The sequence below is a fragment of the Ictidomys tridecemlineatus genome, chromosome 1, assembly GCF_052094955.1.
Source record: "Ictidomys tridecemlineatus isolate mIctTri1 chromosome 1, mIctTri1.hap1, whole genome shotgun sequence".
Classification (NCBI taxonomy): Eukaryota; Metazoa; Chordata; class Mammalia; order Rodentia; family Sciuridae; genus Ictidomys; species Ictidomys tridecemlineatus.
Window position 1 is genome coordinate 848,166 of NC_135477.1, and position 27,195 is coordinate 875,360.

The following is a 27,195-nucleotide window of genomic DNA, read 5'->3' on the forward strand; positions in this document are numbered from 1 at the left end:
ACAGACCATGCATCCTCTGCCTTCCCGTGGTATGCCCACCAAGAAAAGCCTTATGTGGCCACAAACCAAGTCCTGACAGGTTCAAGGAATTCAAGCACAGAAACTGTCCTCTGACCACAGGGAGCAGGTGCACTGCCTGAAAGCAGCCAGCCAAGAAGAAGTATACACAGTATTCAATCTGTTTATGTAAAATTCAAGGAAACACAAAACTCATCAGAAAGCAAAGCAGTGGCTGCCTAATGACATCAGGGGAGAGAGGGAGGGCACCAGGATCCAGGCGGACGGTGGAGCTGTCACATCTTGATCACTGAGATGGTCTCGCAGGCATGACGTGTCAGGCCCTTTGTCGTAAACACATATCTCAATGAAATCACAGACTAATTTCTACCAACACAGCAATCAATTTTAACATATAAACTTTAAGAAGTTAGGAAACAATTAAGAATACCTGAATATTGCCTGGATATTTAATAACACTGGATTATTGTTAATCCTTTTGGATATGACAGTGATATTCTTTTAATTCTTTAGTGATAACTATGGAAATGTTCAATAATGAAACAAAACAGGGTGGGAAGCTGACACAGGATCACAGATTCAAGCCAGCCTCGGCAATTAAGTAAAATCTTATCTCAAAATTTAGAAGGGGAGCTGAGGCTGAGGGATAGCTCAGTGGTAGAGTGCCCTGGGTTTAATCCCCAGATCAATAATAAATAAAATACACAAGAATCAAACCATACACCATCTGGTTTTGCTTAGAGACAATTAGGGGTGCAGGAGCAGGTGGAGACAGATTTGAAATAAGCTAGCCAAGCCTGGTTTACCCTACTATCCTCTCCCTTTATAGGTTTGAAGTTCATCAAGAAAATGTAGTGAGCATGCTCAGCATTTACTTTGGTAAGAACAAAAAAACAGAAACCAATGAACACATCCCCCTTCTGCCAGGACCGTGGACCAGAGAGCGGCAACCCACCCCAAATGCTTCACAGTGAATGCGTCTGAATGATAGTAAGCACTTCCTGTGCGGTCTCTGATCTTTCCAAGTTTCCTGCTAATGAGAGGAAGAGAAAGGAGGCATCGCTATCGTAGCATCCCACCCTGGAGCACAACGTGGAAACACACACACATGCTGCCATTACCTGGTGAAGTACCCTGCTCAGGTGCCACACAGCCATGCCAGACAGATGCAGGCCTCTGTAGACATAGTGCCTGGCTGGATTGGCATAGACTAGCGCACAGGCAGAAAACCAACCCAGTTGTTGCACATGATGAGAAACACAGAAGAGTTCATTAGATCAGTTTTTGTGACATGCTGTTAGAAATTTTTGGCTAACAGAAAAAAAAATTTTTTTCCTTTGCAATTGAGTGAAGCTGTGGAATAATATATGAACACTGCACTGAAAGAGCAACAAATCTTGGTGCACCAGAGTAAGAGACGGCAGCTCTTCATGGGAAAATGTGGAGGGGACCAGTGCCCAGGGAAGCCAGGACTGCTCTGCAACAGGGTTCTGAAGCACCAGCACTCAGAAACAGAAGGCAACAGGTAATACTTCCTGCTGCCACATCCTCACTGGGCAAAGCAGGTTCACAATCCTCCTCCTTTCTGAAACCCCCAGCAACTGCTGCCCTGGCAAAGATGTCTCCTCAGGATCAGTTGAGACAGCACTTGCACAACCCACTGAGATAGTGTGCTGAAGGGCTCTGTGGCCAGCTCTGGGCAGGAACCCTGGGGTGCAGCATCTACCCATGTGCCTCGTGCAAATGCTCTCCCTGTACAATGCTAAGCTACAAGCATGATAGGGACAAACAGGGCTAGGGAGATGTTCAGCCATGCATGGTAATGGCATACTGCCTCACTCAGACACTAAGAAAAAACAGGATCATGCACAGAGCAATAGAGCAACTATGAGCATTGATTACCTTGGGTTACTGTAACTTACTTCATTATAAGAACCTGTAATCTGACTTTTTATAATGGCTACATTGAAACCTGACCCCCAAGCTCCTGAGCATTTCTCAGTCCACTCCTGCATGCAGAAGGCACTTGCTGAAGCTTGTCACCAAATGAGATTCTCACTTTGCCACCTCCTATGAGGACCCATGCCTGGTACCCTAGTATCAAGGGTCCACTCTGGTGCCTTCCTTGGATGATGGCTGTGGGGCGTCAATGAGAGGCAGGCACCAAGGCACACAGCACAGGCTCTGGTGGGTAGTTACCAGTTGGACATCAGCACTCACGCCAAGGGCTACAGCAGGTGCAGGGAGAAGTGGCAGGGCAGACACAGTCGCCAGGCCTCAGCACTGCCTCCCTCAGAATGGGAGGACTGCCCAGCCAAGCAGCCCAGAGCCGAGCCCAGCAGCTTAGGACTGGCCTTTTCCTGGCTACCAGAAGGATCTCTGGATCCTAGAAGACAGTGAGCAAAGAATCATTCAGGCAAAACAAGTAGCCTGGCAGCAGGGGCCCCTTGTGCATGGGAGGGAAAGGCCGCACTGGGGCGCAGGGCAGTCATCACAGCCAGCTGCAAACATGCCTTAAAAAGCAGGGACACCACCCCTGCACACCCCTGCAGGAGCTCCCCTGCCCTGTATTGGCCCTCCTGCTCCACACACTCTGCACCCTGGACAACCAGAGAAATCAATGCCCAGAGCTGCATGTGTCCCAGACCAAGGTTCTACAGAAAAAAAAAAAAAAAGGATTTCTACCTTAAAGAAAAAATGGGGGCTGTGGCTCAGGGGCACAGTGCTCGCCTAGCATTGGGCAAGGCCCTGGGTTCGATCCTCAGCACCACATAAAAATAAAGGTATTGTGTCCAACTACAACTAAAAAAAATAAATGTTTAAAAAAAGAAAAAGAAAAAATGGACGCTGGTAAAAATACATGGGTTCTTCTACTATTATTTCCCTGAACTATACTTTTCACAGGAAGGCTGTGTTTTGGAAAAGTATTTTGGAAAAGAGTGAATTAGAAATCTGGCAAGGAACACAAGGCGCCCCTCTCTCTCTCTCTCTCTCTCTCTCTCTCTCTCTCACACACACACACACACACACACACACACCACACACACACACACACACACACACACACACCCCACAGGTTGATACACAACCCACCAACAACAAGCAGCCCCCTGCTTATGACATCATGCAGATATTCGAGCAAGAAGGCCCCTCTTGGCTCGGGGAAGCCTGTGGCACAGGCCTATAGCCACTGGCCCTGCACACTGCCAAGAGCCAAGTTAAAAATAGCAACAGGCAGGCCTTGTTAGTTCTCCTTCAGAGAGGAGTATCAGAGTGACCTAAAAAGGAATTACACCCTGTGAGCCACGCCACTGGGAGCCTGACAGTCAGGATAAGGGCCAGAAAGAAACAGAGCAATCATCAGTCATGCTGGAAACGCCCTGCTCTTCAAATTCCCGCTGCCCTCTGGTCTCAGGTCGGGCTCTTCCTCCAGCCCAACAAGCCCAAGGGCAGCTGGAGCTGGGGATCAACTAGACTCAGCTCCTCAAGAGCCCTGTCCTATGGCCTCTCTACAAGTTCATGCCCAGCACAGGGCCAGAGGCAGTGCAGGGTGCAAGGAGCCAGCTGTGTGGGCAGCAGGCATGTTCCTCTTGCTGCCCTGCATAGGATGCCACAGTTTCATGACCTTGTATCAAGCAGTGTGGCCAGTGCAAGTAGGCAGCAGCCACCTGGGTCTGCATGGTATTGAACGCCTGGGGACAGTGTCTGAGTTTCTTTGCAAGACCTAGGACCTCTGCTGAGCCCCTCCCCCTCGCAGGCAGAAGGCAACTTGAAGCTCCTTGTCAGGATGTAACAGAAAGAAGCAGCCCAGAGCTCACTTCCGTCTGGACCAGCATCTTGCTGGAGAACAACAAAGTACCATGTGAACACAGCAATTTAAACTGAGAAGCACTTTCCCAGCTGAGGCAGGGGGACAATTAAATTAAAGGTCACAAAGCAGAGCTGTGGGCCTCGTGCCCACCTCCCAACCATTTACCTTGGCTTTCCAGCTGACCTGGAAGCCAGCGAGCGGCCACAGCCCCACAGGCACAGCAAGAGAAGCCTGGGCATTTCTCACAGCTCTCAAGGAGCTGCCCATCACACAATTTGGCGAGGGCCCTCCTCATTGTGGCCATTACTACCTCACGGGGGACATGAGCGCATGAGGGGAGCCCCTCCCCACAGGGTCCAGAGCTGCAAAGGCTTCCCCAGTGCGGAAGCACCAGCCCCGCCCACCTCTACAACTAGGCCCACTCTGACTTGAACGGCTCCAGAGACCAGGTCCATAGGGCCCACCCAGGCTCCAGCAAACATATCTGTCTCCTCTCTCCCTTCCTGGGCACGGAGGAATCACTCAGGAAAATGCTCACCATAACTCTCTCCAAGGGCTACCCAGAGTCCTCAGCTGGGCTGCTGGAAACTCTTGAGGACCCCCTCCTCTCCTAGAGTCTTCACGTTTCACCGCCACCTGATGGTCCAAACTCCCTCCTTTTTCCTCCAGTGCCCCCATCTCCCCATTCCCCCTCCCACAGCATGCAACCTGCCAGTTCTGGGGAAGAGAATCCCATAGCCAGCTCTGAGTCCCCATGCCCCACTGTACCACTGTGTACCACTGCAAGGTCACGTGGACCCCTCTGTAGGGCCCTGCTTCCCAGGCTGGAACTAACTCCCAGGACTTCCTCCTGCCTCCCAGAACCATGCTCCTCACTCCTGCTGGCCTCCTCTCATCCATCTACAGAACCCCAGCCTATCTTCTCCCTCCTCTTACTGCTCACAGCAAGCATCAACTCGAAACCACGGCAACAGGGGCCCCTATTCTGGCTACTGCTTCGCCATGTGGTCTCAGACACATCTCTCAACCTCTCTAACCCTCAGTTTTCCAACCTATAGAATGGAGCATAGAGGGCAGCTGCAGCAGAGCCATTCTGAGATGACCATGTAAGGGGCTGAGCAGAGCCTGGCAGTGCAAGAGAACCATACGCAGGCTGTACTGACTCCAGAAACACGCGGACACACCAGGAAGCAGAAGGAACCTAATGGTAAGGTCACCTGTTACCCTACCACCAAGCTTTCCTATGCATATATTACACCACTGTCCTACAATATTTACGAGAATGTTCCAACTTAAGCCCTTCTCCCAAATCATTAACAGCTGGTGATCACATGACTAAGAAGCTGTACACAGTCCTCCACGCCTGACCCTCATGACACAGCTGGGCTGGGCTTCTGTGCACATCCATGGGGGTTTCTGCCCTGTGTGCTGGGGACAGCAAAGACCAGGCCTGAGACCCCTGATAAATTCTGCCAAGCTCTTTCCAGAAGGGTGCTTCCCATCTGTAGCTCTGGGCATGCTGTAACACCACAACAGCAAGCCCTGAGCAGCCAGGTGCATATACTTCTCACCCGAGAGGCAGAGCAAGAGCTCAGGCACAGTGCTCAGATTGCACGAGAGAAGAACAAGTGTCTAAGACAGCAGCCACTAAGTGTCCTGTACCTGTCATCTGAAATGGACATGCTCTAAGAGCAATATGCACACTCAATTCCAAAGGGAGCACAAAAACACGAAATACATGTCAGAATGACATGGGGAAATCCGGGGTCAAACAAAATACACTGTTAAGCCCAATCTCACCTCCGTTCACCCCTTAAACGTGCCTCTGGGAAGACGTGGAGCTGCACAGGTGCCTCACATGGCACTGCCACTGCAGCACAGAGGTTCTGGCTGTGGCTGACACCCTCCCTGGAAGGGCTCTTGTGAATGTTAACACCAGACTGTCGTCTCTTCAGTGTGTTCCCAGTCTGTCTTTTAGTAACATGCAGGCTTCAAGAGTGTGAAGAGAACTTGGCCAGCTGTGCTGAGTCAGATTTACTGGCCTTTTCCTATACAATTCCTTCAACTAACTGCAGCTCAGAAAAGCCTTTCCTATCCAGAAAGAGTGAGTAGCTACATTTTCTTCCTTGGCTCCCCTCCTCAAGTATGTAAATGAACAGGTGAGAGGCAGGACAGGCAGTCTCACCACGGTGCAGTGACTGGCTTGCCCAAGTCCCATGGTGGCCAAGGCTGCAATTTATTTGCAGCAAGCCCATTCTCCTCTCAATGACCTTCATGGGTGGCCACACTGCCTGCCATCGGGACACAGAGGCAGAGAGGGCAGGCAGCTTGCCCATGTCACACAGCGAGTAAGGGTGTGAGGACTTGAGTAGTCCCTGCAGGTTCAGAGCTTGTAATGGGCTCTCGGCTGTGCTGCCTCCTATAGGTGGGCAAGGAAGGGCCTGCACTCAGTCTGTGTGTGCCAACAGATTTTGTTTACAAAAGAAACAAAGCACCATCAGGCAGGATCACGCTGTCTTCAAGGATGCTAAGATATCGTTGGCAGGAGATCTGCTTTCGGAGTTTTCTGTTGGAGATTCATTCCTTCTTTTTCCTTTTAGGACATTAACTTCTAAAAAAGTATTCACCCACACTTGAGGCTAACTGCCTTTCTCTTTACCAAGTACACAATTAGGATTCCTAATCAGAACCACACATCATATGCACACTCAACAGTGGCAACTGAGTTACAGAGGTATCAGCATTGCGTCTCCAAATTTACAAGTGACAGTTCTCACCACCTCAGCACTCCCCACTCTCCACAGCCCCCCAGCCCCTCTGAACCTGCTTTCCACTCCAGCCCAAGGTCTCATAGACCTGAGTGTGCTACTCACCATGAACTACCAGTACCTGGCATGGTTATAGGTACTCGTCCCAGGGCACCCCTGCCTGAGTCCCACCCTCTCTCAATATGCTCCCGTCACCCTGACCCCAGCTTCAATCTGCCTGGACCTCCTGCCTTCACACTGATATTCCTGGGAGACGCTTCCCTTACAGCTTCATTCACTCATCCATCCCACAATTACGGCCAGACTTACATTGACAGCTTGGGAGGGAGAAACCAGGACACAGGAGCACTGGCTGGGGAACCCCACTTCCATAGGAGACATGGTGCTCAGCGCATTGTTCACAGGGACAGTTGCAGTCTTCAGGGCACTGTGCCCAGAACCCTCAACTTCATTGACCCCTGGGTTCACCCACACAGCAAGGCAGGCTCCAAGATCCCCTGGTCGCCAGCCAGGGTTCATCCTCTTAGTACAGGTTTGGGGCCAGCAACAGCTCTCAGCTTTAGCCTCCCTGAGCCTTGGGGAGCAAGGGCTGCCACTGCCAGGTAACACAGACACTCACACGAAGACTTATCTCCTACAGTTCTGAAACTGGAAGTCCAGACAAAGTGCCAGACCATTTGGTACGGATGAGGCCATTCCTACCTTGCAGACAGGCCTTGCGCTGTGTTCTCAGGAGGCTCTTACAGGGGCACTAATCCCAGCCCAGGCCACTCTCAGATCTCCTCCACTATGCCACATGGCTCCCAAGCCCCACCCCCTGCTACCACGAGAGCAGTAAAGACTACCAATATCTGTACCCTATAGTGAGAGTGAGCTACCCAGGTGGTCTCAGGCACTGCCCTGCCTCAGGAACAGAGTGGGGCTGGGGATGCACCAGCTGGCTCGGCACAGCACCCTGGCCCTGAAGTATCTTCCTGCTTTCAGCACACCTCTCCAGGGAGTGGGTCCAAGAAGAGCATGACATGTCCACAGAAGGTTGAACACAATGTCCAGGCTGGGCCAGACCCAGTCCAGACCCAAGGACAGAATGCAGGAGCATTCTGCATACCATGCCACAGCAACAGAGGGGTGTAGGAGGACCTGCCAAGAGCAACACCTAGGAGCTGCCAACAGCTGGCAGGTGAACAAGGGAGGCCAGGGGTATTCTGCTGGATCCAGGAAAGGTAGATCTGCAAGGCCTGTGGGGAGCTGACTGAGAAGGGAGGAGAGGAGGACCCTCCTTGGGGCATGTGCCACACAAGTTCCCAAAAGTGATCCCTGACAGATCTCAGTTGACTCTAACAGCAGATAGGAAGAAGATCAATTTGACCATGCTGGTCTTAAAACACCAGGCAAGGGAGTATAATCAAAACACAGTCATACATGGACATTTAAAAAATAAGACAATGCTTCTTTCACTTGAGAGGTACATTGTGTTAGTTCTCCCAAAAGTAAGTAAAGCTGGGGGTTATACAGGAAGGGTTTTTACACAGGACTGCCTGATAAATATCGCAAAAGGCTCTGTCAGCATCACAAGTTTGTTCTGAGTCAATCTGAGACCTATCTGTGTGTTTTTTTTTTTTCTGGAATAATTACTATAAGCTGCTGCTCAGAGTTTGCAATTCATCACTCCCAGCCTAGCAACTTGATTTTAATCAAGACCTGGAAAGAAGATAAGCTTCAACTGAGCTGGAAAGGACCTTACGAAGCACTGCTAATCATCAGGATGGCTATCTGAACTGCTAAAAGGGGAGGACTCATTACCACCTCAACAAGTTGATATGACTAGGATGGCTATATACCAAAGGGTACAAGGACAAAAATTAAAAATGCGACCAAAATATATATAAAGAAAAAGGATTTGTGAATAGAGTGGATATTGTTTACATAGAAAGACATCTCCAATTTACTAAAAATGGGGCACTGCATGGACAAGAGAGAAGGAGCTATGAAAACACACGTATCTCTGACCCACCTATGGGAGGTACAGCCAGATGTAGAGAGAACGAGTTGGAAGGGGCAAGCAGAGAAAACTGAGTCGACACTTTTCTGCTTTGCTTAACTTATTCAGAAGGCTCTCAACAGACAACTGCTGAGCACACACCATGTGCAAACCATCAGAATCCCGGACACAGTCCTGAGCAAGGCAGACAGGGCCCTGCTCCTGAGAGAACAATCAGTGAGAAAGTCAGCCTGTCTTCCCACCTCTCCTGCACCAGCAAGGCGGAAGGGCTCTTCCAACCCTCCAGGTCTCAGCCTCTCCAGGAAAGGGGAGAGGCACTCCAAGGGCCAGGAAATAATGATGATCATGGCACCTCTGACTTGTGCCCAGTTGTGAGGTCTGAGTGAACCAGTGGACTGAGGTGACAACTCTCAACTTCACTGTGGGCTGCTGGGTAATGCTGCACTTGCACAGACATACTGCCATGGGTACTCCAGCTCCCACACTCCCCTATTCCCAAAGATGAGCCCTTCATCCTCAATGCAGAGTAGGCTCTCCACTCATTCCCATCTCCCTCCCATTCTGGTGGGGCACAGGTTCCTGGCCTGACAACTTAGACACCAAGATGTGTACACGGGCACAGCCAGCAACAGAGCAGCAGGAGAAGCCTCGTGAACCATCAGGGTCCTTGGAGCAGCACCGAGGGCGGGGAGGCTTACACCCAGAACAGACGAGTCAGTGACACACAGAATGGGCCATGAGGCTGTTGGTGTGTGTCTAAGACAGCTTCCTGCCTCCCCCCAGGCCTACTAGGAAGACTTCCAAGACAACAGCCCAGGCCCTGTGACATGGCTGGCCCTGGCCCTGCCTTGCAGGTGTCCATGCTTTCTTCTCCTCCACGCTCCACTTTCATCAGCAGACCAGGTACCACCCAGTGCCTCCTCTGGTGAAGACTAGGTGGCTGGGGGTCCTCCGGGCTCCAGGCTCCACAGGGGACCATGGGGCCCTGACCTGAGGCTGCAGAAGAGCCAAGTCCCCGCCTGAAGAAGGACTTGTTCCCTACCACCAACAAAAGGAGGCCATATCTCCCACCCAGCTGAACATCTAGAGGACAGCAGAAGGGGTCCTGGCCCCTAACCAGTATCCAGTCATGGCACAGTGGGCAGATGAAAAGACCCAGAGGATGCAGGCTCTCTCTGCAACTCAGGTGCCAACAGCCACACAAGGTCCCTCCATCCCAGATCACCACACTGACACAGCCTCCCCCTCACTGTGGCCCACTGCCTCCCTCCTGCCTCTCTAGATTTCCGACAAAGGGGATCGTCCTGCCTCGCCCTGGATCTGATTCGCAGCCAACAGAGTGGCACCACCAGCTGCATGGCTGGCTCCCCACTGCCCTGAGAATCCCTAGGCATTTGTGCCTCCGTCTCACCTGAGGGTATGAATCAGCCTCCAGGGACAGCACAGACAGAATGAGGCAGGTCAGTGCCCTCCAGAGTGACCACCCCCAACACAAGAAATTAGACAATGCCCGCGCACATCCCCCTCCACCCACATGCCACAGAACCCACTATCCTGCAGGAAGGGTCAAGATCTCACCTGCCCCACTGACAACAGACCCTACCCTAACAAAAGCAGTCCCAGTGCCCACCCTGAAACCTCCTCTGACACACGCCTCTCCGCTTCATATCTGAGTCTTCCTGGATCTGCCAACCTGTCCCCATCTCTAGCACCCTTTTCCTGGAACCGCTGGCTGTTCGCACCAGGTGTCCTGGGGCCCATTTTCATCCTACACCTGTGCCTCCACAGGCCTTCTGGTTCCCACTCCATCCATTTGCAGCTAAGAGAAACTGGGGAGTCAACCCATGTCCAGGTTTTACCCTGCCACAGACAGCAGACAGAAGAGCACTGTGCTCACCTCATGGGGCCGACTGCTACCCTCCCTACCCTAGCACCCACTTGGCTGCTCGGCCCTTCTCTCCCTGGGTCCTGCCTTGGGGAAGTTCTCCTGCTGCCCACCCAGGGCAAAACACAGGACCCCAAGGCTCCTAGTCATGTCCATCTCCCATCCCCTTTATTAGAATGCACACTGCTAGATGCCCCTGCTTGTCTCTTCAAAGCATCTTCAGGCATGAGATAGAACTTAAGAGCACAGGTGCTCAATAACCCTTCAGCCAGTGGTCAACTGGGGGATCCGCACCTCAGCTAACAGCACCACCCTATACACCTCTGCCCAACCCACAGCTGTCCAGGCCTCTCACCACAGCCACAGGACCCTTCTGAGAAGTGACAGTGCTCACCCACAACTGCAAGAAGGAATCCCAGGCTGGGCGGGAGTCAAGATACGAACAGCGACCCCTGAGGAGGACCTGGGCCTGGCTGCCCAAGGGATGGTAACAGGCCAGGAAGCCCATTCTGCTCAGCACCGCTAGGCCAAGCCAGGGCAGCCAGGGCAGCCAGGGCAGCCAGGCCTGCACTCCATGCAGACAGGCTGTAGCCCTCTAGAAAGCTCACCGCAGAGCGCTCACTCCAAGGGAACACCCACTGCAGCTCTTACCTGGTAAAATTCACGAAGCCAGTTCTTCTGCAGGTTTTCTGGCTGTAGGTTAAGGTAAAAAAAAAAAAAGAAAAGAAAAGTCAGTCAGACCACAGACACTGGCCCAAAGAGCCTGCATACTTAAAAACACCTGAGGTGCTGAATGTAATGTGTCTTAACAGCAATAAGGAAAATGAAGACCATGCTCCCTGCCACGGGGGGCCCAAAGTCTGACACCTCTGAGCACCCACAGCCAGACCGCAGGGGCCTGGGCTGAGCTGTCCCTGGGTGCCCCAGAAGCCACGACCGGTGAAGCCAACAGCACCACACTGCTTCCCCACCAGGTGCATCCTCCCCTTGCCAGCTGGGGCTCCTTATGTGTGTGGTGCTAGGGATCAAGCCCAGGCCCCATGCAGGTGACACGAGTGCTCTACCACCGAGCTGCACCCAAGTGAGTTAGATACACAGATACAGATACGGATGTACGTTTAAGACAGGGTCTTGCTAAACTGACGAGGCTGGCCTTGAACCCTCAGTCCTCCTGCGTCAGCCTCCCCAGTGGCTAAGATTATAGGCCACCACACCCAGCTGCAAGTGTTTTTAAGTGTCCTGGGAATCAAGATGATGAAATTTAATTACCTCAATGCACAGATTATTTCAGTGGTCTATATTTACACATGTAAAAATACAAAAAAATATATATTTCTCCTAACTTCAGCTATTTTTGAATATTTTCAGATGTTTGAAAAGTTATTATATGAACATTTTATAAAGTAAAACTAAAACAAAAGTAAAAATGAAACTCTTATTTAGATATTTCAGCTAAAAGAATACCATAGAAATAAATTATCTAATACAATCTACCTAATACAATTTATTTCCTTGTCTTTGTTAATATAGTTTTGCTTGTTGTTTGTTATAACTGTTGAATTAATCTTGAGATAATAGATAATACAAGCCTTAACCCATATGTATTTCAATGAAAAACTTAAAATTTAAATCCAACTTTCTCCATGTAATTTCATAATTTTGCCTATTTTCTAAAGAAAATATATATAATGTTATTCTTTAAGGGAAAGAAAAAAAAGATCTTCAAAAAATAATTCTACTTCAGTAGAAAACCTCTAAGAGGTGAGACTGATGTCCTTAGCTCACAGGTCACACACCCTGACCATGAACACACAAACCAGCGACAGCGACACTGCACCGCTCCCAAGGACCAGCACTCCTCGCCTGCAAGCGCAGATGTTAAGACGGAAGAAGAAGGTCCCTGGGCACAGGAGGGAAAGGCAGTCACTGGGGTCCTCACCAACCAGGCTACTGGTCAGACGCCATTCCTGTGGAGCTGTGTTATTCTTGTTTTATAAAGGGAGTGTTCAAGCCCACCAATAAGAAGGGGAGGTCCTATAAGCCCAACCACCTGAGGCAAAAGACACCTGGGGCCCAGCCAAAACCACACACACCATGAAACCTTGCAACGCTCGCCCAAAGGACAGCACGCTGGAAATGAACAGGAGCCAGGAGACCCACCTGGACCCAGCACACAGAGGAGGACACTGTTCTTCAAAACTGTGTCAAGATAGTGCCCCACAGCCCTCCCGTCATGCCCCCCATCCACGCCTACATGTGAGGGGGAAATGTGCGATTTCTTGAAATCCGCAACTGAAGTTACACCATCCTGCATTTGCTTCACACCCTAGAGCCAAATGTGAGGATCTGAATAGTGACCACAATGTCCCACTGAGGCAGCATGGGCACATTCACTCCCGGCACCTGTGGAGTGGCGCGAGCCGCACACTGCCAGCCCGAGCCATGCCACCCAGGCACGCTTAGGTCATCTCCAAGACCCGCAGGGAGAGGGGATGAGAAGCTCAGGGGCAGCAAGGCAAGCACAGCAGCCATCACCTGCACCCTGGATGTACAGCAGCAAGCGGAACCATGTACACACACACACACACACACACACACTTTGCACGGGCTGGGGAGGTACTTCTGCCAAGACTTTTCCTTTGAAAAGTGCCCGTAACAGTGCTTTCATGACAGTCTCTGCCCCCAGGCACCCTCAGGAGCAGCTGAACACCCACCACTGTGGGGGAGACTTCCAGAGGACAAACAGCACAACTGAAGAACCAGACAGAAAGCACAGCAGAAGTATTTCACGCAGCAATGGCTGGGAATCTTCTAAAATTAATGAGCCACCAAACCACAGATCCAGGAAGCTCAGAGAGCACTGTGCAGGATAAACAGGAGCAAGTCCACACCTAGCCCAGCATGTTCACCTGCAGAGGGCCACTGACAGAAAAGTCCAGAGAGAAGCCAGAAAAGAACATCCTTAGCTGTGGAGGAAAATGACAAGAACTATAGTCAGCTTCTAAACATGCAAGCAAGAAGGCAATGAAGCATTTCAAGTGGCAAAATAAAAAATAAAGCACCAAACCAGAATTACACACACAGGGAAAGTGCCCTTCCAAAGAAAACCAGAAAGGAACGCTTCTCAGACAAATAACAGATCCGCACACTGCAAGCAAGGTTTAGAACTTTTTCAGGGAGAAGGAAAATCAACAAGTCAAAATGCACATAAGAAAGGAGGAGAGCTGGAGCCCAATATATAGAAGTAGTGACAAGCTTGTCCATGATAGACAGGTTCCAGGTCGGTGTGCAGGCCGAGGCAACAGGCCAAGTCCACTGGGCACACTCGTACACGCAGCTCAGCCCTCCCCACGAGTGCTGGGCTCTTGTCAGGGCAAAGCGAACTCCTGTACTCCAACTGGACACCATCCTCAGCAGGCCTTAGAAACACAGATGTCCTGGGCAGGCCTGACCCTACCAGATGACCCTTTTGGAGATGAAGATCATAGGCTGGACGTAGGCAGCCCAAGACAGATCCTGCCCTCCCCTGGGCTCCAGGAAGATCACAGCCCACCCACCACTAGTTACTGTAGCCCCAGGCACCCCACAGGGACCAGCTGGGCAGAGACAAAGCCCCCCACAGAAAAAGGAGCTCAGAAACTTGCTAGTTACATACACAGCTTAAATATACATGGTACATGACAAACTGGGAAGCATGCCTGACAGCATCAGCACACAAGTACATGTGATAAAATAGGGTAGACGTTCTGAACGTGCTCGCCCCTGCTGAATTTTGTTTTGGGGTAACTATCATGGCAAAGATCTAATTTAAAACTTTACCGCAATATTAGCCCACAATCTCCCCACGTTGTCCCAACACTGCTCCTGGGCAGTCTGTTCCCCTTGTTCTCTCAGTTAGCCTTGTCCAATATTTGCCATTCATGTTTTCAAACAAACAACTTTGGCAATTCCCGAACCTACTGTTGTTCTTTTTTTTCTCTCTCTCTCTTATTTTTCATTCATTAATACTTGGATTCATATCTATCCTTCCTACATTCCTACAGTATGGCAGAGCCATATGTTTCAGCATTTGGGGTTCATTTACTTTTACACTTCGTGTTTCATAGCCAACACTCTGGTGTATAGCACATGTGTTAGAAGTATTACAAACCACAAGTATGTACCCTTGTCCTAAAGCCACCACACTTAAGTTGCAAGAAGACCCAGATGCCTATTCTTTGCAGAACTACTTAACCTTGCACCCACAGGAGCAGGAATGAGAACAGAAGAAAATCAAAACGCCCATATTACCAAAAGAGCTATACAGATTTAATGCAATTCCTACTAAATCCCCAATGACGTTCTTCATTGAAATAGAAAAGGCAGTCATGAAATTCATTTGGAAAAATAAAAGGCCCAGAATACCCAAAGCAATCCTTAGTGAGAAAAAGCAAAGCAGTAGGCATTACAATATATGACCTTAAATTATACTACAGAGCTATAGTAACTAAAACAGCATGGACTGGCCCCAAAATAGACATGAAGACCAATGGTACAGAATAGAGGACTCAAAGACAAACCCACATAAATATAGTTATTTCATACTATACAAAGGCACCATAAACACACATTGAGAAAAGATAGCCTCTTTAAACAAATGGTGCTGAGAAAACTGAACATCTATATGTAGCAAAATGAAATTAAACCCATATCTCTCACCCTGCAAAAAACCCAGCTCAAAGCGGACCAAGGACCTAAGCATTAGACCAGAGACCTTGTGTCCACTAGAAGAAAAAGGAAGCTCATATCTCCATCACGCCACCTTAGGAACCAAATTCCTCAACAAGACTCCTGAAGCGTAAGAAGTGAGATCAAGAATCAATAAACGGAGTGGTTTCAAAATAAAAATCTTGTTCACAGCAAAGGAAGCAATCAAGAACATCAAGAGAGCCTACGGAAAAGGAGAAAATCTTAGCCACCTGCACCTCAGGTAGACATTAATCTCCAGGGTATATAAAGAACTCAAAAAACTTCACACACACACAAAAACACACACCCACAAAAAAAATCCCAGTTAATAAATGGACAAAAAAAACTGAACGGGCACTTCACAGAAGAAGAAATAGAATTGGACAACAAATAAATGAAAAAATATTCAACATCTCTAAGAGTTAGAGAAATGCAAATTAAAACTACACTGAGATTCCATCTCACTCCAGTCAATGGCAATCATTAAAAAGAGAAGTAACAATAATGTTGGCGAGGATGTGGGGAAAAAGGTTCACTCACACATGGCTGTTGGGACTGCAAATTGGTGCAACCACTCTGGAAAACAGTATGGAGATTCCTCAGAAAACTTGGAATGGAACCACCATTTGACCCAGTTATCCCACTCCTCAGTTTATACCCAAAGGACTTAAAATCAGTATATACTACAGTACCACAGCTACCTCAATGCTTACAGCAGCTAAATTCACAATAGCCAAACTATGGATCCAACCTAGGAGTCCTTCAACAGATGAATGGATAAAGAAAATGTGGTGCATATATACAAAAAAATAAAGAAGAATGATTTTATGGCATTTGCCAGTGAATGGATAAAATTAGAGACTATCACACTAAGTGAAATAAGCCAATTCCAAAAAAAAAAAAAAAAAAAACAAGGGTCAAATATTCTCTCTGATATGCAGATGCTAACACAATAAGGAGTGGGGAGAAGAGAAGTTCAAGGGCTAGACAAAAGAGAATGACGGGAAGGGAGGGGAATGGGAATACAAAAGACAACAGAATGAATTGGGCACAACTTTCCTAGGTTCATAGGTGAATTCACAACCAGTTAACTCCACATCAGGCACAAGCACAAGAATGGGAAGTTATATTCCATGTATGTATAATATGTCAAAATACACCCTGTCATGTATGACTAAAAAGAACTGGGGGGGGGGCAGAACTAACCTACCTGAACACAGGTGGCAGGACAGCACATCTGAACCCCACAGAGCAGGTAATGAAACCAAAGCCAATAGTGAAGAATTCAGAGGGAAAAGCAGGTTAGAAAATCAACAGCCACCGATGAACCAACAGCAGCAGCCAGAGACATGCTGGAAAAGAAAGCCCTAATTGCAGTGGCAGCACAGAGAGGAATGAGTTTCTTCTCATGTGAAACTTTCTAAGAGGAAAACTTCGAGCATTCCTGAAAGAGGTGAAGAGACTGAGTCTAGCGGGGAAACCCTGCTGTCCTGAGAGGCAAAGGCGACCCAGCCAGTGACCAGGCAGGCTGAGGCTGAGGTTCAGGTGGATGATCTGCACCTCAAAGTCCAAACACAACTTCTAGGAAGAGTAAGTTTTACTGCCATAAGAATTTTTGCATGGCAAAACCAAAAAGCAAGTTCCAAAATGGTTGGAAATATTTGAAGAACACTCAAAAATCAAAAAAGAAAAAACAAATATAGAATCTGGGCAAAGATCAATCTCACAAAGGACTGCATGGCCAGGCAGCACCCACCTCCCATACTCCACACCCACCTGTGCCACACACCACCCGCTCATACAGACACACTTGTCACCCTGAAGCCACGGAGTGGGGCCTGTGTTTTAGATAAAGACTAAGGTCATGGGGCTGGGGTTGTTGCTCAGTGGTAGAGCGCTCGCCTCGAACGTGTGAGACCCTGGGTTCGACCCTCAGCACCACATAAAAATAAATAAACAAAATAAAGATATTGTGCCCATGTATAACTTAAAAAATATTAAAAAAAAAAAAAAAAGACTAAGGCCAGAGAACAAAGAAGGAACCATGAGAACAGGACAGAGGGGAAGCCCAGATTCAAATTGTGATTCTCAGGTGGGACTCTGGAAAGGCTCTGGCCCCTTGGTGGCAGGTGGCAGTGCACTCTCCCTATAAGGTGGCACTATCCCCTAGAGCACTGGACCAGCACCAGAGCCCTCACTGCAGCACAGGGCAGCAGTCACAACCACTGCATTTCTGGCAGCCACACTGCAAACTTGGAATTTCTGAGATCCCTTCCTTTCTTGGAGATGTGAACAGTGCACTCTGTTGCATCCTGCTCTGTGACTCCCCACCGAGATCGATCCAGATCTGCCCCAGATGGCGATGAGCATGTCACTGCCAAGGCCTCACACACCCCCAACCCCCACCCATTCTTGGCCCTGCACCTGGAGGGCAGAGAGCTCCTCTGGAGTCCAGGCCACCTCTGCCTGCTCCCCAAGACTGGAAGCCAACAGGGTCCATGAAGGAGGCACAGAAAGACCATCTCTCCCACACTCACCCTTGCCTCCAGGGCCTGGAGGCAGGAAGTGAGATGACCTTAGGACACACAGTAACTAGAAATGTACAGTTCCGCCAATCCTGCTGGCAGCAGGCACCTCCCGCGGAAGCCAACAGTCAGGACTGTGCAATTCCATCCCACCTGAGGGAAGCCCCCAGGAGGAGGGGGAAGGCACTTTGACCCCAGACTGGCCCTCTGCAGCCCCTGGCATGAGGTTGGGCTGGCAGAGCCCAGGATGGCAGGTGAGCGTGTGGGTCTAGCTGACAAGAGCCTGATACCTAGTCAGGCAAGAAGGGTAACTGCTGCACTACCCACCCAGCAGGACCAACAGCCCCTGATGACACCATGCCCCAGGCACCACACCCTCCTTGCTGGCCACCATGTTCTGGCCCCTGCCTTCCAGTGCCTTCTGCAGCCCCACCATCCCTGCCACCTCAAGGACTGATGCACCCTCACAGAGGGAAGGTACTGGGAGCCACCCAAGCAGCCTGCGGGCCCACTGGGCATACACAGCTGGGCGTGTCCAGCAGCTCTCCCTCAGCAGGTCAGCACTAGCTCCTAACAGGAAGAGGTCAAGGAACAGATCAAGGCCGGGCAGGAGCCCTGGCTCAGAGCAGACCTGGGCCAAACCACAAGCCCCAGCTGCGGGAGACCACATCCTCAACGCTGGGGGCGGACCCAGGGCACAGCAGACTGCAGCAGGCTCTCTACACTCACTCTTCCCTAAAACTTTAAGCACGAGTCATCCAAAGTGAACAAGTGCCCAGGATCCCAACACCAAAGTGGCCCAGGCCTCCAGCCTCGTGCAGTGACCAGGGCGGTACTGTGGATTCCTCAGGAAATCCTGCCCGGGGACACACTTGTCCCCATGGACAACCGCTTCCTTTCACAAAGAAGGCAGTTATGTCTGCGCAGTCACGAATACACTGAAGGTAAAAATAGCCCACAGCCATGTCCCCACCAACAGCCTGTTGACAGGGAGCCATGGAGGGAGCCCCTACGGCCATCCTGCGGCAAGCCTCAAAGTCGCCAACCAGAGACCCTGGCTAGGCCAGATAGCCCGGGCTAGAGGAATCCCTGATCCAGGAAGGCTGGCTCAGCTGGCCTCAATAGTCAGGGTAACCCTCTAATTTGTCAGCACAAAGCAACAGGCACTGGCTCTTCTCAACCAGCACAGCAGGGCACCGGGCACTCCCCCGGAAAACCTGTCAGCAACCTGGGCAACAGCAGAAGGCTGCTCCACCTGCATGACCCACAGAGAACTCACTGTTGGTAAAGACAGCTCTCCACTCAGTTACAGCAAAGGCCTGGCAGTGCCATGGAGACACAGGCGTCTAGCAGAGGACAGGGCACACAGAGGCCCCTCACACATGACACGAGACAGAAGACTTATACAACCGCCACACTGAAAGCCATAAAATATTCATGGGCAAAGTTAAAGACAGCCTCAATAAGTGAAGTGATCATCAATCCTGACCATGAATCAGAAGACGGCACTGGGCTGCTGCCGACTCTCCCATACTCATGTCCAGACTCAGGCAACACAGGTCCTAACCTCAGCAGGCTCCTACAGATGCTGGATACTAGGTTGTCCAGAGCAGTCTTCGAGACCACTCAGCACTCCCCTGACCTGCAGCCTTACGTGAAGCCACGGTCATCCAGACTCGATCCGCAGAGCAGAGGGGCAAGGCAGAGTCCAGAAGAGATGCCTGTACCCCTTGACTTCCACAAAGGAGCCCCACAAACCGATTAAGAGCAAACACCTTATCAACAAATGCTGACAAGATAGCTGGATGCCCATGTGAAAAGATAAGCCTCAACCACAACCTCAGGTCCCGTGTGGAAAGCAAAGCGCAGAAGGCGAAACCACAGAGTTTCCACGGGGAAGCAGAGTCTCAGGTCACAGAGACGAGTCTCACCTGAAGAGTGCTAAGCACCAAGACACCAGTGCCAGATGACAAGGCCAGCATGGGAGAGACACGTGAGTCACTCATGTGCTGGTGACAGGAGAACTCCGGCCATTCCACAGTAAGGCCAATGCCACAGATGAGAACATATAGACCGGAGATGCACGCAGACACTCTGCTAGAACAGAAGGCCACAGGAGTGGCCAGTAAGCACTGAAAAGATGCTCACTGACATCAATGGTCACCGAAGGCCAGCAAAATCCCAAGGAGATGCCACCATACACCCTCTAGATCGCTGGCACTGAAAAACCAAGATTGAATATCAGTAGGATGAGGAGCGGCCAAAACCTCCACGCTGTGAAACAGAAAAGGTATAATCATACTGGGAGAGTTCTAGCAGCTTCTGATAAGGCCACACATCTCCCCCAGGACACAGCAACTCCACGTAGAGGTGGGGTCACAGTACAGGGATGACGTGCACAGTACAGGGATGCCAGTCTTCCTTGCTCAGAAAAGCCAGAACAAACACCCCAGGTGTGTCCCCCGCCCCCAGAATAACCACAAAATCAGTCCTACAAGGGACCATGCCACTCCTGCTGGGAAAACAGGCACCAACCCGAAGGCATCAGGTGAGAGCTGGAAGCCTCACAGAGAATGCATGCCCCCGAGCCATAGGCAGCATAGGCCAAGGACCCAACAGGTAGGGAGGCTGCATACACCCCAGGCTGAAGGGAAAGGTGGGAGCCTTTAGGGATGACATGCTAAAGGTCGGGTGAGCAGGAACCTGTACTTGCCAGAGCTCAGTAAGCATGCACTGGAGACCTGTGTGTTTCACTGCATGTAAATTTGTCAGGTGGAAAAACTGAACACACCAAGCCAGATCCATTTAATGTCATTCACAGTGAAGCATTTCAGGGGACTGTACCCACAGCTACAATTTATTTTTAAATCCATCAAAAACGAGAAGGACCATTGGACAAATAGATGTGTAAATGTGTAGCAAGGTGCCAATGATCAAATCTAGGCACAGACAGAAAAGTATCAACTGTTAAGTTCTCTCAACCTCAGTAGATGTTGAGATTGTCATATAAATCTGGAGAAGACTTTAAGAATAGAAAATTAAAGGGCTGAAGTCAATGGTCTCGTGACAAAAAGAAAGACCAGTGGTGTCCATTTTCAGAATATAGTATTTAGACTTAATTGGGATGCAAGATTCAATCGCAGCTGTTTTAACTAAAGCCCATCCCTTTTCCCGCCCCAATTTTAAAATTAGCCAGCCACATAGATGGTAACCCCGAGCTCCTCCTATCAGAGCAAGGGGCAGTGCCCGCCCAATCGCACTACCGCACTTGCTGGGCTCCTCCACAGCACACCCTTCTGCAGAAGTGAAGTTTGCCTTGCTGGCTGCTTCCCAGCACGGGCTCCATTCCTGTGGCACCCCAGTACTTCTAACATCTCTAAGGCCCTTTCCCAGACTTCTAAGCCCCAGCTAAGCAGAAACTGTTCTCAAAGACAATATGATGTGTTTTCCTTCTCAAATAGAATCCACTGCTGGTGACTACAGAGGCCACTGTCACACAGCCAGACACAGCCCTTGGAATCTTCTGGAAGATTATTCCATGAAAACTCCCCCTGGGAGCTGCAAGGAAAGCCCCCGGGAGCAGGAGGGTGGCACCCTGTGTGGGGACAACCTCTTTTATAGCCTCTTTGGGGGGATGGTGAGCAGCCTGAGGGTTCCCTGGGCAGGGCAGGGCAGGGCAGCTCAGGTTGCCGCCCACAGCAGCAGGAAAACCAGGACCCGGAGGCAAAAAAAAGAAAAAAGAAAGAAAGATGGAAGGAAGGAAGGAAAACACCCATTCTCTAGCAATTAGACATGCATGCGACATGCATGCGCCAGCCTCAAAGGACTTTTTAAATCTTAAAATCCAAGTTCAAAATAACACAAGTCTAAAAATAGGGCCCCTGTAAAATAAACACTTGCTAAAACTTCCTGCTTTTCTCCTTCATACAGTTAATCACTAAAGGAGTGTGGGACACCATCCCCAAGCCCTGAAACCCACCTGGCGGAGGAGGGATGGAGCAGGCAGGCTGGGGACTCAGGCACAGCTGCAGAGAAAGGTCAAGCCAGCACTGTCAGACACAGGCAGCACACTCTGGGAAACAGAGCTTGTCCCTCACCCCCACCCCTTGCTTCTCACTGCTGCAGGTCAGGACCCCCAGAGCCCCTTTTCTGCATGGCAGCACTGTCCAGAAGTATAGATCTTCCCAGTGCATCCTCTCTAGGACAGAGGGACACCGTGGCCTTCCCCTCCCACTCCCACCCCACCCCCCACCCCACTCCCACCCCGCAGCAGCCTGCACACCCCTCTCCTGGCCTGTCCCTGAGCTGCTTCTTCACATAGGGAACCAGGCTCTTCCTCCCCAAAACCCAGTGCTGCCCAAGGACCCTGCCCTCTAGCATCCACCCCCCTAGCCCAACAGCTTCCGAAGCCAGTGGCCAGTGCCATGGGCAAAGCTCAGTGGACGTGCTAGTGTACTGACTGTGCATACCTACCTGCAAGGTTGAGAAGAGCCAACATAGGTGACAGGAATAGGGACAGAGCACTTTGCAGGAGGCTCTAAAGACAAGGGGGCCTGGCCCTGGCTCAGCTCAAAATACCCACAGGACTATTTCTCTTCCCAAACCTTGTTCTTGTGGCCAATGACACACATGCAGGAAAATGTATAAGGTGACTGCACCCTCAGATCAAAAAGGACACCGAGACTCGGAGTGCTGTTCCACACGCAGTTACACTGTCAGATCTGTGCAGTATTACTAATGGAAAACTAAGCGTGACTACCCACATCTCAGAAGAGCTCACCAAGGTACCTCAAATCACACAACCAGTGAGTGCAGGGCACAAGGCTTGGGACTCTGGGTCCACACCAGAACCCAGGCTCAAAAGCCCACAGTCTGACAACCAAAATTGGGTACAAAAGCAGAAAAGACCCTGGACAGCTGGCCACAAGGGACCAGAGTAGAACAAGCAAGACCAAGCGCTATATACAAGCAGACCTCCGCCATGACAGCCCCCAGCCTTGTGAAACACATCAAAGCCATGCACACAGCAGGCCCAGAAAACAGGCACCTAAGATGCAGATCCAGGCCCAAAACAGAACACACCTCTTTTCAGGCCCACGGAGATGTTCCCAAACTGCAACCTGAGAAAGGAGAAGGGCACATGAGGCAAAAGTTCCCACTGCCACCTTCCCTTCCTCTCCCCACCTGGGTGGGAAAGGTCATCTGCCCTGAGCCCTGTGACTGGCTTAGGCAAACTAGTTCTAAGCCTCTAGCTAGCATGGCACTTAGCACCTGCACTCAAACCTGGGGCCTGGACTCCCTGTCCCTGGCTCCCCCACCTGCTTCCTGACAAAAGGAAGTGTGTATGCATCCAATTTTTAAGGCTGATGTCAAGAGGAAAGTCAGCATGCTGTCCTGCCAAGCCAGCACCCCATGGAATGTCCAACACATTCCATTAGGACTTGAGCCTCTCCCATCTCCCCTCGAAGCTCCCAACGGACCTAGAATGTGGTAGCATGTCACAGACAAAATGACACTTAACTCACATGGGGAGTAGAGGAGTGAGGAGGGTAGTAAAGTGGTGAAGCCAAGGTGGAAAGCTGGCAGGATGAGGAAGGTGTGGCACCCCCACTGGCGCCTGCAGAGTACAGGCCACCCAGCCAGGCTTGCCCCAGGAGCAACTCAGGAGGAGGTATCATGGATGCCTTGAAAGGCCTTCAGAGGAGCTCCACATGAAAGATGCCCAGATATGGCTCTGCCAAGAGGCTTCTCCACTGCAGAGGGTGAGGCACCTGTGCCAATTGGATTAACAGACTCAAAAAACAATGTTTGACCCTCCTTGGAGAGCTAGCCTGGCAAAGAGCTTGTTTAGCACAAGTGCCCAACAGGTGCAGCCAGCCTGCTGAAGGCGGCCAGCAACACCACTCAGCATCCCAGAATGGACTTGCTCAACATGCTGGGCCCCTGTGCAGACTGTAGCATGAACACCTGACACAACTGAAGCCCGCACAGCCCCAAACCATGAGCAAGACCAGCCCTAGCTATAGCAACACCCCACCACAAACAGGGTGGAGGAACCCATACCTTTCTCTGCCAGGCCCAGCAAGGGCTCTGCCCCAAGACTCCCACCACCCAACCTGCCTTTGTGGCCTCTGCAAATGCGAGAGCACATGTGCGTGTGCATGCACATGTGCCTGCATTCCACCTACACAGAGCCACATGGTGGCTCTGAACTACACTAGTACTCCCACATGGAAACACCCTTCGGGTGACATGCATACAACCCAGAAAGCACCTCGTGCAGGAGGGCCTTCAGTGGTGGTTACAGGGTCACCTGGCTAGCAGGAGCCCTTTGAACTCAAAAGATATTCCTTCTCCAGGTTCAATCTACCTGAAAGCCCAGAGATGCTTCAGGCATCCTTTACCATCAGACCTGTGATACATGCACATACCTGCTTTGTAAAAGACCAAACAACCCCCTACCCCAACCTAAGGAACATGCAAAGACCCTCGTTCCCAGATAGCCAGCGCCCAGAGGCTGGGGCTGCAGCCTGGCATAGTACAGCACAGGTACCCCTCCCCCCAACCACCGGCACATGCCCTCTGGGACCAACACCTGCGAGTGACCCTTCTCTTCAAGAACTAACATGAGGCCAAGTGTGGTAATGCGCACTTGTGATCCCAGCAGCTCAGGAGTCTGAGGCAGGAGGACTGCAAGTTCAAAGCTAGCCTCAGCAAAAGCAAGGCACTAAGCAACTTAGTAAGATCCTGTATCTAAATAAAATACAAAATAGGGCTGGGGATATGGCTCAGGGGTTGAGTGCCCATGCAGGGCCCTTAATTGACCCAGATGCAGGTGCCGGGCAGAGGTGGGGTGGGAGGCCTGGCCTTGCCCAGAGGGACCTGTGCCATTGTCAGGTTGAGATCAGGTTTTGATTTGTTTTTAAAAGTCTAGAATCTAGCAAATGACCCAAAAATAAAATAAAAGTTCCAAATTTTAGAAAACATATTTTAAATGAGTTCTGATATTTCTATGTGTTTGAATAATATCAGAACACCTTAGGGGTGGGTAGGGCTGGAAAGAAGAGTGGGCAGAGGCACCCAGGGACCTCTCTCCACCCCAGCCAGGGGCTCTGCTTAGGCCACACAAACCCAGAAGAGGCACTGTCTGATAGCCATCCCCTGCAAACATAGCTCAGCCCCACTGTGTCTCAGCACAAACTCTAGCTTCTGCTGAATTTCTCCTTGGTCCTTCTCCAAGTTCAGAAGGTTGCCCAGCTGGCCCCAAGGAGTGGGGCTGATGGAGGTGAGGGAAGCTCTCAGGAGGTTCCACAGCTCACCCCCGCCCAGAAGCTCAGAGACTGACCCCTTAGTTGGGCTGTCATGATAGCACTGTATTCTTCATCGGGTCCCTCTTTTTCCTTCCTTTGTTCACTTCTGGCCTCACTTCCTCCCAGATCATGTTCCCAAATTCACTTCTTCTGTTCCAACCTTCTGTTCAGTATGGGTCTCCTTGACACCCTAGAGTCACACACACCCCTTCTCCTTCAAGAGTCCCCACACAAGGCAAGCTGCATCAGTAGACCTCTGATGAATGCATGCACATGTGCCTACACCCCTAACTTCTGCCCTGATGGCACCCCGGATGCCTAGAAATCCTAGAAAACCAAGCCCACCCACACCATAAACGCCCACCATCCCAGGTCCCCAAGGCAACGTCCTCCTTCCAGCTGCTCATGCCCAAGGCTTGACACCCACTTGACAAGAACTCCCTCCTGGGAAGTGAATTCCAAAAGAGTGAGCCCTGATCCTGGGGAGCCTGACCTCCCAAGGAGAAGACAGCAGAGCGCTCCCTCCACAGGCACATGTTGAAGAGGCCACAGGAGGACACAGTGAGAAGTTGGCCATCCACAAGGCAAGTGGGAGACTCAGACCTACAGGCTCCAGAGATGTGAGAAACATCCACTGTGGGACCTGTCACCACAGCTGAGCTAATACGTCCCCCACTTCAGCTCTCCCAGAATCCACTGCTCCATCACCAGCCCCAGCTGAGCAACGACCCCTCTTGCCCAGCTCCTTCTTTCACCCTGAGACAACCACTCAGACTAAACTACTCACTCAAGCTATGGCCAGATCAATCCTCTGGAGGCCTGGGCCATACCCCATCCCTAATGTTGTCCAGAGCCACCTGATGACAACCATCCTCTCTCAGCAGGGCTCTGGCTTCTCCCACAATATAGTGTGGCCTTCACAGGTCACCTGTAAAGGGTCCCCACTGTCAAGACTCCTCCAGCAAGCTATGATCAAGGTTATGATTTGTTTTCTAAAGGTCTGGAATCTATCAAAAGATCCCAAAGTGAAATACGAAGTATCAATTTTTAGAAAATATATTTTAAATGGGTTCTAACATTTCAATGTGTTTGAATATCAGAAGAGCCCAGGGGTGGGTAGTCCTAGAAAAGAGAGTGGGCAGAGACACCCAGGAATCCCATTCCAACCCGCCATTTAAACTGCCCTGTCTGCAAAAAGGACGGGAGGCCAGATGAGGGTGCCCCTCCACGGGGTCCCACGGCCTGGGGGTACTCTCCTGCATGCACCTGGGAGAAGGCACCTGCCACTACCCTTCCTGACCCACTCCCCAACCCTCTCCTCAGCCCCACTCCCCTCGTGGCACACCATAACGCTCCGAGGGCCTCAATGTGGGGAAGGGGCTGAGGTGGGGCTCAGCAGTAGAGGCTTGCCTACAGGCACAAGTGTCTAGGTTCTACCCCCAGCACTGCAAAGAGAAAAAAGAAAAACAAGGGGAAACCAAGCTCACGATCTCACTCTCTAAGTGTTCCCACTTCAGGGGCACCAACAGTCACCCTAGCTGGTTCCCCAAACACTGGAACTCCAATCTCTCCTTTGTCACCAGCCACATCAATTCTACCTCCGCAACGTCTCCAATGCTTCTTCATTTGTCCTTGGGCCAGTCTTGCCTGTGGCCCTCACTGAGGAAATCCACATCAGTGCCCACACTGAAATGCCACCTAGATTAAAGGTCCACAGTCCTCACTTGGGCCAGCACCAGTGAAAGGGCTTCCCCAGAGCACTGAGCCCTGCCATGCCAGCTGTGAAGTAGGGCCCATAACCAGCCCTGCTGCATAACTGAAGACCAGTGACTTGCCCAAGGTCACACTTCCTGCAGACTGGCTCTGGGCCCCAAGCTTTCTCACTAAGCTGCTGCCACTGATGTAGGTCCCTTTATAGCACTTGCAAGACTCCTCCCACACCTTCTACTTGCCCCTGACACTTCCCACCTACCAGACCACTCCCTAGGGTCCCTCGGCCCTCTCCTCCTCTTCCATCCTCTCTCCACTTCTCCGAACTGGACCCTGAGCATATTACCTGGTGTCCTTCTCACTCACCCACTCCCTGCCCCACATAAGGCTTCATCTGAGCTACAGAAACCTCCACAAGACAGTGCTCTACAGCCAGCT

General features: G+C 50.8%; 1 protein-coding gene across 4 annotated transcripts in view; it reads right to left on the reverse strand.

Annotated features, from left to right (window-relative positions):
• Positions 1–27,195, reverse strand: part of Inpp5a (inositol polyphosphate-5-phosphatase A) — a 174,248-nt gene that overhangs the window by 117,113 nt on the left and 29,940 nt on the right. For 3 of the 4 annotated variants that reach the window (XM_078023874.1, XM_078023864.1, XM_078023866.1), the window contains exon 2: positions 11,136–11,177. The exons of the other annotated variant lie outside the window; for it this stretch is intronic. In XM_078023874.1, coding sequence (XP_077880000.1) covers positions 11,136–11,177 — 42 coding nt within the window. The remainder of the gene's footprint in view (positions 1–11,135; positions 11,178–27,195) is intronic. 4 annotated transcript variants of the gene reach the window in all.